Source organism: Lipotes vexillifer, unplaced genomic scaffold (genome assembly GCF_000442215.2).
Source record: "Lipotes vexillifer unplaced genomic scaffold, Lipotes_vexillifer_v1.1 scaffold342, whole genome shotgun sequence".
Classification (NCBI taxonomy): Eukaryota; Metazoa; Chordata; class Mammalia; order Artiodactyla; family Lipotidae; genus Lipotes; species Lipotes vexillifer.
The window spans coordinates 2,127,085-2,142,018 of record NW_006786802.1 but is presented as its reverse complement, the minus strand read 5'-3'; the positions used below and the strand labels follow the sequence as shown (position 1 = coordinate 2,142,018).

The following is a 14,934-nucleotide window of genomic DNA, read 5'->3' as shown; positions in this document are numbered from 1 at the left end:
CTGCTGTGCTGAAGTTAAATTCAGTTGAAGCTTAAGATCTTTCAGGACTTTGCTCTCAATACCTTTTCCCAGTGAAATCTTCACATAGATTTATAATGAGCCAATCATCCCTCCTTGGTTTATTTCTGCCAGTAGAGGTCATTGAGAAGTAATTGGTATAGGATACATGTATCATTAATTATATACTAAATTCAAGCAGTGCTAGTTAATGGCTGTCTCCAGTAGGAGGATTGAAATTGTACAGTTTTTAATCAGGAATGGCTTTAGGGAACCATGTGTAAATAGGCAGAGTATTTGATTTTCCTATTCTAGCTTTGCTGGCAATTGCTTGTTCCTCCTAGATATAAAAAAACAAATCTTGCAGGGAAGATATTAACAACCCGTGGTTTAATATAGTCCTACACCTTGTTCTTTGATTCGAACCCCTTCAAAAGGATCACTGAAACAGTTACTATTGGTTACTATTTTTGTTTGTTTGGAAGGAAATATTTTCTGTGATACGGTATTCATAGAAAAAAAACACAATTCTTAAGAATTTTAACTAGTGCCAGCTATTGCAGATTTTTGGTATAATTTCCCGGGTTTCCCATGAAGGACAAAGGAGGAAACGGAAGAAAAGGCCCATGACTCCTGTTGAGTATGTAATAGGCTAGAAGGCAGGGACTTTGCAATAATTTTCTTGGAACTCTAGGATTCCCATTTATGTCTCTGACTCTGGAAAAGTTGAATCCACTGAAGGATGGAAATATGTTTCCATAATTCTTAACTCTATTTCGAAATGAGCAGCTTTATGTTTCTTAGCAGCCTTTGAGACCATGAAAAGCTAGATTGCAACTAGAAGTCTTAGAGCACTCATAATTTAAGAAAATGCTTTTTAATGTTTTTATTAGTTTCCCAGCAGCTCTGTCTATGGTCCCAAAGCTCATTTGATCTTGTTTGTTTCAGTGTGTCATGCCTTATCTTTGTTATTTTTGAAGTCACTTACACTGCTCAGTAAAACTTGTTTGATAAGTCACATTTTTTTCTACCCCTGTGCAACTATTGATATTTATTCAATTAACAGTAAGCATCTACTGTTTGCCAAGCACTCTTCTAGATGCTGAGCATGCAGCAATGAGCAAAAATCCCTGCCCTCATGGAGCTTATGTTTTAGCAAAGCGAGACAGGAAAGAAACAAATAAGCTTGTATGATAAGGGTGAGGCACAGGCTTACGGTTTTAAATAGGAAAGCCAAGCTTCCTTTCGTTGGGTAACACTGGAGCAAAGACTGGAAGGAGCGAGTGGGTGAATATTGAGGCTCAGAGATGGGACATGACTTTGGGATGTTTCAGAAGCAACAAGTGTGAATAGAATAGAGGCAGAGAAAAAGAAAAGTAACAGAAGTGAAGGCAGACAGGCAAGACCAGGGGCGGGGCGGGGTGGAAGATAGGACCTTCTAATATTGTACAGTAGTCCCCCCGACTTATCCACGGGGGATGCGTTCCAAGACCCCCAGTGGATGCCTGAAACCGCGGATAGTACTGAACCCTATGTAGACTATGTTTTCTCCTATGCATACTTACCCATGATGAAGTTGAATTTATAAATTAGGCACAGTAAGGGATTAATAGCAATAACTAATAATAAAATAGAACAGTTATAACAATATACTGTAATAAAAATTCTGTGACTGTGGCCTCTGTCGCAAAATTTCTTATTGTACAAATTTAATACCTTGCCTGTCTTAACTAAACATTTATCATGCACTGTCGCCGTAACTTTTGCAGTTTGCGGTGCAACAGCAAAACTAGTGCAAATTTCTTTTTCCTTCTTCACAATTTCACAGATAGAAAATTGGTTCTTACCATAGATGTTAGCAACCTCAGCGTACAATTCGTTTTCTTTCCATACTAAGTCGAGAACCTTCACCTTTTCACGCAAAGGAAGAACTTTACAGCTTCTCTTTGGCATATTGGAATTGCCAGCATCGCTACTCTTATGCTTTGGGGCCATTGCTAAGTAAAATAAGGGTTACTGGAATGCAAGCACTTTGATACTGTGACGGTTGATCTGATAACTAGAGGGCTACTAAGCAGGCTACACTGGACAAAGGGGTGAGGTACTTTCCAGGCAGGACAGAGCCAGATGGTGCACGATTCCATCATGCCACTCAGAATGGCACGCAACTTAAAAACTTATGAATTGTTTATTTCTGTAACTTTCCATTTAATATTTTCAGACTGCAGTTGACTGCGGGTAACTGAAACCACAGAAAGTGAAACCGCAGATAAGGAGAGGCTACTGTAATACAAATACTGGGCTTGTACCTGGAGTGAGATGGAGAACCATTGCAGTTTGGAGCAGAAGGGAGGCAGCAGTGGAAGCAGGGGAGCTGCAAGAGGCCATTGGGTAATCCAGACTAGAGATGGCGGACCAGGTTAGAAGAGGCAGAGGTGATGAGAGATGGTTATATCGAGTCCCATATCTTTTCACCAGAAAAGAGTGGCAGTGTCCAGTGCCCGTGAGAAAAGAAGCCTAGCAGTGACATCTCCTAATTGTCAAGAGAAGGCTAGGCCAATAAGAATGGCTGAACTTTTTTTTCCCTCTCTCCATATCTTTATTGGGGTATAATTTACATACGATAAACTGCACATATTTAAAGTTTACAATTTTAGAAGTGGGATGTGAAGTTAGCGGGCGGCTCATCAGAAAAGAGCAGCCCAGGTGTTCCATCTGGTGTTATCCCTTCATCATAATCCAGTCTCCTCTGTTGGAGTTTTCAGATTCCTGCATCCCCTGTCCGTCTCTTTCCTGATTTGTTTCTTTATTTTGGTGGAGCATATCCTCTAATGGCTTCTTGAGAAAGGGTGCTTAGAAGGTAAATTTTTGAGACCTTGAATGTCTTAAATTATCTTTATTCTACATTAACATGTGTAGATACTTTAGGTATGGAAATCTTGACAGGAAATAATTTTCCTTCAGAATTTTGAGGGCATTGTACCAGTGTCTTTTATCTTCCAGTGTTCATGTTGAGAGCTCTGATTTTTTTGTTTGTCCTTTATGTGACTTTTTTGGTTGGATTTTTTTCCTAATGTTTTATAAGTTTGCAGTGATATTTTTTTCACCCATTTTACTGGCATTTGGTAGGTCCTTTCCATCTGGAAACTCATATCCTTCAATGTGGGATATTTTCTTGAATCACTGTGTTAATGGTTTCTTTCTCTCCAGTTTTGTCTTCTCTCTAGAATCCATATGGTTTGGTTCTCGAACCTTCTGGACTGTTTCCTCTAATTTTCTTACTTATTCTCTTATTTTTAATCTTTTTGTATTTTTCTGATATACTCTCAGAGGTTTTCTTAACTTTATCTTCCAACTGGTCTATTGAGGTTTTTCTTTTTTAAATTATTGAAATATTACAAACATCATAAACATGTAGCTTGGTGAATTGTCACAGACCGAACATATCTGTGTCACTAGCTCCCAGATCAATAAAGAAAACATTAGTACCCCAGAAATGGTCCCTTCCAGCATATTCTTTTCCCCAACAGTAACCATTGTCTTGACTTCTAAAGCCATGCATTAGTTTTACGCATATTTGAACTAGAATTGTAAGCTCTTTGAAGGCATGGCTTGTGCCTTGATCCTTCTTTGTATGTGCGTATAACGCAAAATCAGTAAGCATTCTTTTGCCCCAAATCAGTAGTTATCTTTTGTTCTTGAGTAGTTTGTGCTGTTCAACTACATTGTGGCCACTGTCCGATAACTCTTCTGATTTCTGCAGCTATGATCTCTGTTTAGTATTAGGATTCTTTTGATAGCAGATAGCAGGTACTTGACCTAAACAAGCTAATTCTTTTATTTAATACTAGGTCTCACGGGCTTCAAGTGGACCTTATTTTGACAGTGATGTGTGGTCAGTTTCAAGCTTCTTCCCCTTCGTATTTTAGTTTTTTGAGCTGTAGCTTTCTTTTCCTGAGGGAAACAAACTTCCCGTGGTCCCCAAATGACCACCTCCAGCTTTTGTGGCCACTCTCTTTTGCAGGAGCTTTGGGAAGGAGAGAAACTGGGGCTTGGACATGTATTCTGAACCCTGGATAAAGCTTTGCCTGAAGCTGGGTTAACAAACCATTATTCTTTTTTGATTAAGCCACTTTGATTCTGGTCTTCTATGCCGTTTACAACATCAGCGTTTCCTCTAAGGCTCCATGACACTCTCTGTACTTTCCTGAGGTTGCCCACAGAATCGCAACCTCTATTGTTCGAAGCTTTGGTTCGGGGAATGTATTATTTGAGAAGTCTTTCTGCTTCCTCTCCTCATTTCATATTTTATTTCAAATAATGTCGTGGTCTTAAAGCTTTAGCCAAGAGCCCCCAGAGCAGTTTTTCTCTCCTTTTCTCACTTTCCCTTTATTCCCCCAAGTCCATGAAACATGATATAATGAGGTTCTCCTATGTATGTGAATATTTATATCTTAAAAAAACTTTTTTTTTTCAAATGCTTTATCTGAAAGCTGACAGAGACAGACATCATGTTGAAAGGGTTCAGATTTTTCAGTAAAGAGCTTTCAGTATTTCTCCTGAAATCCTAGAAAACTTATAATTAATTTTATAATTTATGTGTGTCAGGGGACTACGTTTGTCCTGATTGCTTGTTCCGAGACATGTTAGAGCAGCTTCTTGTTATAGATTCTGAGCTGAGACTGATGAGGGTGTTGTTTTTTGGTTTTTTTTTTTCTTCCAACTTCTGAATTCTCCATTTCTTCAGACCATTCATTCCTCAGTGGCTGAGTAATGTGCTCTGTGTTAGCAGCCAGCTTGACTGCTTGTTCCTCACAACCAATCAAGGAAAGCATTTTTAAATGGTAGAGCCCTTTTTTTTTTTTTTTTTTTTTGCGGTACGTGGGCCTCTCACTGTTGTGGCCTCTCCCGTTGCGGAGCACAGGCTCCGGACGCACAGGCTCAGCCGCTCCACGGCATGTGGGATCTTCCCGGACCGGGGCATGAACCCGTGTCCCCTGCATCGGCAGGCGGACTCTCAACCACTGCGCCACCAGGGAAGCCCCTGCGCCACCAGGGAAGCCCGGTTGAGCTCTTTGAGGAAGGCTTCTTCCTGACCCACCCTTCTTTCTAAGGGATAGAGTCCTTCAGGAGTGTTTCCCAAATGTTCTCTGGCTTAGGCCATTTGCCATTACTTTGGAAACCTATCCAGGAAAATTATCCAAAGTCTGCACACAGAAGCATCTACCATCCCGGGGGATCATTCTGAAAAACAGATCTGACCCTATGAAAAAGTCATAATCAGTGTCTGCCACTGCCCTCAGTATAAGTCTAGCTTGCTTACCATGATTCACAAAACCCGCCATGTCCTGGCCTCTCGCTACCTCTCCAGCCTCTTCACTTGCAAATCCGTGTCATTCATGTAATACTCTTACAACTCAGAATCAGTTATGTTCCTAAACACCCACCGTGCCATTTCCCTTCTAGAATGTGTCTTCCCAACCTCATACCTTCCCCTTTCACTTTCTGTCTCCATTTTTAAAAATGATTTCTTGTCCAAGGCGCTGGAATGTCATAGATCAGTGCTGGACAGAGAAAGCATCCTTAGGCTCCGTACACCAGCTGACCCTCTGCAACTTCTGGGTTTCTCCTGCCTCAATATCTGTGACATGGATAGGAAGGTACCTGCTATTTAAGCCCCTCTAGGTATAGGGTTAAGGAAACAGAAAATAGTTGCCCGGTCCAGAGTCTTTGAATTTTAGCACTTGGCTAAGGGAATAGGGAATAGGAAATAGGGCTATTTTTTTTTTTTTAAAGGAAATAGGTTTTTTTTTGTTTGTTTTAAATTTTATTTATTTATTTATTTATTTATTTATTTATTTATGGCTGTGTTGGGTCTTCGTTTCTGTGCGAGGGCTTTCTCTAGTTGCGGCAAGTGGGGGCCACTCTTCATTGCGGTGCGCGGGCCTCGCACTATTGTGGCCTCTCTTGTTGTAGAGCGCAGGCTCCAGACGCGCAGGCTCAGTAATTGTGGCTCATGGGCCTAGTTGCTCCGCAGCATGTGGGATCTTCCCAAACCAGGGCTTGAACCCGTGTCCCCTGCATTGGCAGGCAGATTCTCAACCACTGCGCCACCAGGGAAGCCCAGGGCTATTTTTTAATGTGTGGTGAAGATGAATATATTTACATATCAGGGAAATCATTGACATACATTATTAATGGTATATGCTGTTAAATATGGTAGAAAATTTCAAGTGATATATTTTACTTGATTAGAACTGTCATCTCTTCTTTCGTGCTCAGGCTTCTTTCTTTGTTTTCTATGTGACACTGTTTGCATACAGCTTTGTGAATGGAAACAAAATATTTGATGGCATTTATCTTTTATTAAATGGAATTAATTTTTTCTCAAAAACTAGTTAGTATAAATAAATCAAATTGGTTAACTTGGCGGGGGCAGTTTTGGACATTTTAAACTTGACCTTTAAACTTAGTCTTCTTTTGTATTTTGTCACATTTTTCACTTCTTTAGTAGTTTGGTTAGTGGGAGCTGGGAATGCACCAAACACATTGAGATACTTAAAATCATTTCAATGTTACTGAAGTTCAAAGGCAAGTGGGAGCCAATTGCCTCTGCTTGTTTCCAAAATAACATAGGGGAACAGTAATCAGTTGCAGTTGCTATAGGTAATTACAGGTTGATTTTATTGAGAAAGTGGGCAACACTGTATTTATGCAATAAAATATTTATCAGACATACAGCTTCCCTCCTCCCTACCCAGCTGACGGAGGAAACAAACTTCCAACAAAACATTATTTTAATGAGCGCATTGCAAAGGTGCTGGATTTATGGGAGACATTAGGCAACACTGATTGCAATTACTATCTCTGTTTGTTGTTCAAGACTTTATTGGTTCCATATTGAGAAGAGTGTGAGGATGAAATTTAGAGGGGAAAGTAGTCAACCAGTCTGTTAGCCCATAAAGATGATCCCTTTTTAGAACGTCCATACTTGGTGGCATTAAAGCTACCTGAAAATCATTGTCTTTGCAGTTTAAAAATCATTTCTTTTTAAAGTTAAGCTGTCGTTGATTTGACCAGGGAGGGACATAGTCTTCTTAAAATGTCTCTATTCTTTTTTCTTGGGCTACTTGCTACATCTGTTATCATTAGGACCCTCTGGAATGAAGCAACCTGAAAGCCTTGTGGTATCACACATATAAATATTGAGTTCTCATATCAGTATTCTTTTGTTAAATTGATCTTATCAAATAATTTAGCATTAATTGCTTTATTATGTTGTATGTTGGTATTAGTCACGTGACACTGCTGCCAAAGTCTTGGCTCCCCCGTACACCAGTGCCGAAATGAGAGCCAGAGACAGAGTTTTGGAGGGAAAGAAAGGGTGGCTTTATTCTTTGCCAGGCAAAGGGGGGAACACAGCAGGCTAGCGCCTCAAGTGTGCCCCCTCCTTGGGGAATAGGGAGAGGTCTTATAGTCGGGGCTCAGTGGTCAGGGGTATGCAATAAGGATAAAGGCAGTAACAGTCTTGCATTGTTCTTTCTTCTGCGGAGTTTCTAAAGGGTGGGGTTGCTGACAAGATTAGGGTGTGTGCGGGGGGGGGGGGGTCTCCTAACTTGAAGCGCTTCTCTGGTCCCTTTAATCTTGCCTCAGGTGGTTTCCTGGCTGCTCCCCCCTTGATTATCAACTGTTTGAATCTGCCCTTTGGAACTCAGGGAAGGTCATGGAGGCTGGAGTCTTGCCTATAAGAAATGGGGGACAAAAAGGCCTCCATGCCTGGGAGCCCCATAGGGCCCTGCTCGGTTTCAGCATTAGTAGGTGTTAGTCACATTGCATCATTATTACTTTATTCAGCCTCGGCTTCCTCACTAATATGTGCTGTAGGCATCTCTATCAAATCACAGATATCAAGACTCTAGAGCAGCAGCTGGCAAATGTTTTCTGTATAAAGGACCAGATAGTAAAGACTTTCAGCTTTATGGGCCTTATGGTCTGTGTCTTAGCTGCTCAACCTTGTTGTTATGTGTGAAAGCAGCTGTGGACAGTATGCAAATGAATGGTCCTGACTCTGTTCCTGTTAAACTTGATAAAAGCAGGGGATAGACCTGATTTGCCTGTAGGCTAGAGCAGGGTTCATGGACTTGAATGCCTGTCGGGGGCTAGGCAGGTACTGCAAAAGAGTCAAGTGGCTGACTGGGGACTGCCACTAGTGCCTTGTCTAAAACGGGCAGCTAGTTCTTACCTGCAGCCACTTGTGACTGCCCCAGTGATATTTGAGCTTATAATTCAAGAGTAGCTGGAAACGGGTATTTTTACACAAAGCACTTTTATCAGTGGGCAACTAACTTTAGATTTGTTCAGAAAATATAGTAAAGGTCAAGCTATATATCTTCGTGAGCTCTTTTCTGGTCCATAGGATCTAGTTTTGCAAATTCTGGTATTTTCAGGTGTAACTGTGTATTATGTATAACTATATATTATGTACCGGAACTTCCTGGAAAATGTCATCAGACATGGATAGCAAATATCTAGTTCTGATGCTGCTAGCTCCCTTCAAGTGCCTGTGACAGACATCAGTAATCAATCATACCACTCTCTCCTGCTGAGCCTAGAGAAAATTTCAGAGTGATTCTACACCAGTCCTCAGAAAAGCCACAACCAGTGAATTCGTTGTGTCCTCTGATATATGAGGTATTTGTCACTCCTGTTCCAGAGGACTCTCTTTAAAATGTTTTTGGGATTCACCTGGCTTTGGACTTTTTAATTCTATGACTTTAAAGAAATCTAGCTAAAAATTGCTATTAACTAAAGAGTATTTCAGAAAATATGTATCAGAAATAACGCATATGACAAAAGGTAAGATTCTGTTCCTATGGCAGAATTTATTCTATTTTATTGAATAAATTTATTTATTTATTTTTGGCTGCATTGGGTCTTCATTGTGGTGCGCAGGCTTCTCATTGTGGTGGCTTCTCTTGTTGTGGAACAGAGGCTCTAGGTGCGCGGGCTCAGTAGTTGTGGCGCACAGGTTTAGTTGCTCCACGGCATGTGGGATCTTCCCGGACCAGAGCTTGAATCCGTGTCCCCTGCATTGGCAGGCAGATTCTTAACCACTGTGCTGCCAGGGAAGTCCCAGATTTTAGATTCAAACTTAGAGAACTGAAGATCTCCACAGTTGCATGTGTCCTTAAAGGTTCTGGTAGCATCCCGTCTTTGAAGAGACCATGAACTTGGATTTCTGGTCCGATTTTTTTTCACCATACCTATGCAAAAGTAACGGGAGCAAATAGTTATAAAGGGGAGTTTCTTTTTCCTTTCTCTTACTGCCTCTGACCCTGGTGCACAGTTACTGGAGAGTAAGATGTTCAGAATTTAGGGACTCTATATGAGAATATGTGCCATCTGGGAGCACATACTTTTGGATTGTGTATGTGGCATGCACATGATGCAGCCTAAGTAAAACATGCTTTATTGTCCATTTTGATGGCATAAAACTTTACATCTTTCGTACTCTGCCCTCTGTGAGTCTAAACCGTACTTGTCTCTCAAGTTTGATCTTCTCCAAGAATTCTGCTCTACCCATTCTAATCCTTATTGAACCTGCCTCTTCTCTAGATTTCTTTAATATTGAGAACTGTCCTAATTTAGCAGTGTCATGCTTTATTACATTATTTGATTTAATTTGCATTTGTTTCCCCCCGCCATAATTAACATTTTCTTTTCCTGCCATCTAGCATAGTAAGGACTGTGAAGGGTGTGAACTGAAAGAACATTTTGTTTTTAAGCAGGCAATTTAGTACAGATGATCATTGGATGCTTTTTATATGCCAGTCACTGGGGCTCTAAATGTGGATGAAACAGAAAAATGGACCCTGCCCTTGAAGACCAGAGTGTAGTGGATTAAAGTCTAATGGAATTTAAAATGTTCCCTTTTTTAGTAATCAGTGATGAACATTTACAGCTCCCCTGGAAGGGAAGCTCCCCTGGGCCTAGGTCTTTGTTTCATTTACTGATATACCCCAAGTGCCCAGGTCACTGCCTTGTATACAGTAACTGCTCAGTAAATATTTCTTAGGTGAACTTTTACAAGTTTTTATGTAAGTGCAGGACTCTTAGTGTAGGTGAACCATGGTGTCTGCCTTCCACTTCCTTTACGTCTCTCCCACTCCTCATCCCAGCCACGTAGTTCTCTGCCCAGAAAAGTCAGCCTTGACTTTCCTTCCAGAAATATTATATGTACGTATACGTACGTGTGTGTGTTTGTACTTCTTACACAAATTATAGCCTATGCCTTTCTTTCCCTTAAAAATATATCCGATAGTTCTCTATCAGTGCATACTCATGTTACTTTTAGTGGCTATATGGTATTTATTACTTGGACATTTCATAATTTATTAAACCAGAAACTTATTGATGGATATTTAGGTTATTCTTATCTTTTGCTCTTATAAACAGTATTACAGTAAATATCCTCACTCAATTTGCGACCTCTGCAAGTAGGAATTTTAGTATACATTCCTAAAAGTGGAATTGTGGAATACTTATAAGTTCAAAGGGTTTATGTATTTGTAATTTTGATAGGAATTGCCAAATAGTCTTCTACAGAGAATATGAATGTGCCATTTTGCTGCACTCTTACTAACACCATATTTTATCAAAGTGCTTGATTTTTTTGTGATCTGATAGGTGAAAAATATCTATTATGGCTTTGTATTTCTCTTACATAAATAAGTTTGAACATCTTTTTATATGTTTACAAACTCATTTCATTTTATGTGTTCTGTCGTTATAACTTTTGCCCATTTTTCTATGTGATAACTGATCTTTATCTTATTGCTGTGTAGGAGCTCTTTGTATAGTTAAAAAAAAAAAATTCCATGTCTGTGCTTGCTTGTTTATATTTCTATGTGAATTAGAGAATCAGCTTGTCTAGTGACCTGCCCCGCTCACCTAAAAAATCAATCCTGTTGGTATTTTTGTTGTGTTTGTGTCAAATTTATAGGTGATTTAGAGAGAACCGGCATTTCCATGATGTTTCGTCTTATTTCCCAGGAACATAATATGTCTTTACATTGTTTAAGTGAGTCATTGTTGTGATAAAGGGCATTGTCTTAACTTTGAGACTGTTTCTAATGTTTCCCTATTAAAATATGCTGGCTTTGGGATTGAGATAGATCTGTATTGTATCATGTTAAGGAACTAGCCACCCATTGCTATCTTATTGAGGTTTTTACCGCGAAAGGATATATTTTGTCACGTACATTTGTGTAATTCTGGTGCCTCATATATCTGTTGGTTGTTTGTTTTCATCTATGAATATGATGAATTTTAAGTATAGACTTTTGCATATTGAACTATCCTTGTACTCATGGAGTAATTTCTACTTGGCCATGGAAAGTTATCCTTTTAATATGCTGCTGGATTCGGATTCAGTTTTCTTACATAGATCTTCCATGACCTACTGGGGTTGTCTCCCAGTAAGCCCATTGTAAGTTGAAAATATAAGTCACAGCTGCATTTAATACACCTAACCTACCGAACATCATAGCTTAGCCTAGCCTGCCTTAAACCTGCTCAGAACACTTACATTAGCCCACAGCTGAGCAAAATCATCAGACACAAAGTATATTGTAATAGAGTGTTGAATATCTCATGTAACTTCTTGAATATTGTACTGAAAGTGAAAATGATTATATGGGTACAGAATGGTTGTAAGTGTATTAGTTCTCCACCCTTCTGATCACGTGGCTGACTTGGAGCTGCCTCTGTCCAACATCACAAGAGAGTATTGTTCTGCATGTCGCTAGCCTGGGGATAGGATGAAATTCAAAATTCGAAGTATTTTGACTGAAGGAATGTTGCTTTCACACCGTTGTAAAGTTGAAAAATCATTAAGTTGGGGACCATCTGTGTACTGTATTTAAGAATTATGCATTGATTTTCAGATGTGAGACGTGTGTGTGTGTGTGTGTGTGTGTGTGTGCGCGCACGCGCGCACACATGCGTGTGCTTGCTTTGGAGTGTGATACGTATTTTGTCTTTATGAAAAGAATTTGAACACTTTTCTTTTTCTGTGCTCTTGAACAATTTACAGTGGATTGAAATTACCCACTTCTTAATTTTTTGATAGAATTCTCCTTTGCAGCTCTCTACTCCTGTGTTCTTTGACAACTACCCCTATACCTTCTTTGGCTTTTGTTTAGCTTTTCCACCTCTTCTGGGGTCAATTTTGGTCATTAATGTTTTCCTAAAAACCTATCCAGATTTTCTGATTTAGTTACATGGAATTGAACAAAATAATCTTCTTTCATTTTCTTTGGTATGTGTGGTTATTTCCTCACCATTTTCAGATTTTTTTACTTAAAAAATAAATGACACGTTAACAATATTCTAAAGAATGTGTTTTTTAAAAAAAATATGACGTAAAAAGAGTATATAGTTCACTTATCCATATTTTATTAAAACCTCAGTTATTTCTAAGGTAACTGTTGTGAAACCCAGAACTTTAGATGAAACATTTCCTTTCTGACAACTCTCTTCTCTTTTGACAGACCCTGAAGAGGAAAGTGAGGATGACCCTCAACTCGAAGGCAGGGATCCTGATATTTGGCACGTTGGTTTTAAGATCTCATGGGACATAGAGACACCTGGTTTGGCGATACCCCTTCACCAAGGAGACTGCTATTTCATGCTTGGTAATTGGGAGGATCAAAGCTATACTGATGCTCTAGTGTCTAGGTTTTAGGTTATTGGGTACATATTTTGCATATGTCTTTTGAAATAAACTTTTCAGGTTTTTTATAGTGATAATAAAACATCTACATGTGACTAGGTTTTCTTAAAAGATACTGCTAATTTTTATTTTTAGTGTTTTGAATTTTATTTTATTTTTTATACAGCAGGTTCTTATTAGTTATCTATTTTATACATATTAGTGTATATATGTCAATCCTGATCTCCCAATTCATTCCACCACCACCACCACCACCCCGTCACTTTCTCCCCTTGGTGTCTATACGTTTCTTCTCTACATCTGTGTCTCTATTTCTGCCTTGCAAACCGGTTCATCTGTACCATTTTTCTAGATTCCACATATATGCATTAATATACGATGTTTGTTTTTCTCTCTCTGACTTACTTCACTCTGTAGGACAGTCTCTAGATCCATCCACATCTCTACAAATGACCCAATTTTGTTCCCTTTTATGGCTGAGTAATACTCCATTGTATATATGTACCACATCTTCTTTATCCATTCGTCTGTCGATGGGCATTTAGGTTGCTTCCATGACCTGGCTATTGGAAATGCTGCTGCAATGAACATTGGGGTGCATGTGTCTTTTTGAATTATGGCTTCCTCAGGGTATATGCCTAGTAGTGGGATTGCTGGGTCATGTGGTAATTCTATTTTAGTTTTTTAAGGAACCTCCATACTGTTCTCTGTAGTGGTTGTATCAATTTACATTCCCATCAACCTTGCAAGAGGGTTCCCTTTTCTCCACACCATCTCTCACATTTGTTGTTTGTAGATTTTCTGATGACGCCCATTCTAACTGGTGTGAGGTGATACCTCATTGTAGTTTTGATTTGCATTTCTCTAATAATTCGTGATTTTGAGCAGCTTTTCATGTATGTCTTGGCCATCCGTATGTCTTCTTTGGAGGAATGTCTATTTAGGTCTTCTGCCCATTTTTTGATTGGGTTGTTTGATTTTTTTAATATTGAGCTGCATGAGCTATTTATACATTTTGGAGATTAATCCTTTGTCCATTGATTCATTTACACATATTTTCTCCCATTCTGAGAGTTGTTTTTTCGTCTTGTTTATAGTTTCCTTTGCTGTGCAAAAGCTTTTAAGTTTCATTAGGTCCCATTTGTTTATTTTTGTTTTTATTTCCATTACTCTAGGAGGTGGATCAAAAAAGATCTTGCTGTGATTTATGCCAAAGAGTGTTCTTCCTGTGTTTTCCTCTAAGAGTTTTATAGTGTCCGGTCTTACATTTAAGTCTTTAATCCATTTTGAGTTTATTTTTGTGTATGGTGTTAGGGAGTGTTCTAATTTCATTCTTTTACATGTAGCTGTCCAGTTTTCCCAGCACCACTTATTGAAGAGACCGTCTTTTCTCCATTGTATATCCTTGCCTTCTTTGTCATAGAATAGTTGACCATAGGTGCGTGGGTTTATCTCTGGGCTTTCTATACTGTTCCACTGATTCATATTTCTGTTTTTGTGCCAGTCCCATATTGTCTTGATTACTGTAGCTTTGTAGTACAGTCTGAAGTCAGGGAGTGTGATTCCTCCAGCTCCGTTTTTTTCCCTCAAGACTGCTTTGGTTATTCGGGGTCTTTTGTGTCTCCATACAAATTTTAAGATTTTTTGTTCTAGTTCTGTAAAAAATGCCATTGGTAATTTGATAGGGATTGCACTGAATCTGTAAATTGCTTTGGGTAGTACAGTCATTTTCACAGTATTGATTCTTCCAATCCAAGGGCATGGTATATCTCTCCATCTGTTTGTGTCATCTTTGATTTCTTTCACCAGTGTCTTATAGTTTTCTGAGTACAGGTCTTTTACCTCCTTAGGTAGGTTTATTCCTAGGTATGTTATTCTTTTTGTTGCAATGGTAAATGGGATTGTTTCTTAATTTCTCTTTCTGATCTTGTGTTGTTAGTGTATAGGAATGCAAGAGATTTCTGTGCATTAATTTTGTATCCTGCAACTTTACCAGATTCATTGATTAGCTCTAGTAGTTTTCTGGTGGCATCTTTAGGATTCTCTATCTATAGTATCATGTCATCTGCAAACAGTGGCAGTTTTACTTCTTCTTTTCCAATTTGGATTCCTTTTATATCTTTTTCTTCTCTGATTGTCGTGGCTAGGACTTCCAAAGCTATGTTGAATAATAGTGGTGAGAGTGGACATCCTTGTCTTGTTCC

At 39.1% G+C, this 14,934-nt stretch overlaps 1 protein-coding gene across 2 annotated transcripts in view; it reads left to right on the top strand.

Annotated features, from left to right (window-relative positions):
- Nucleotides 1-14,934, top strand: part of FTO (FTO alpha-ketoglutarate dependent dioxygenase) — a 395,242-nt gene that overhangs the window by 118,723 nt on the left and 261,585 nt on the right. For both annotated transcript variants that reach the window (XM_007459455.1, XM_007459456.1), the window contains exon 4: nt 12,549-12,692. In XM_007459455.1, the coding sequence (XP_007459517.1) occupies nt 12,549-12,692 (144 nt within the window). The remainder of the gene's footprint in view (nt 1-12,548; nt 12,693-14,934) is intronic.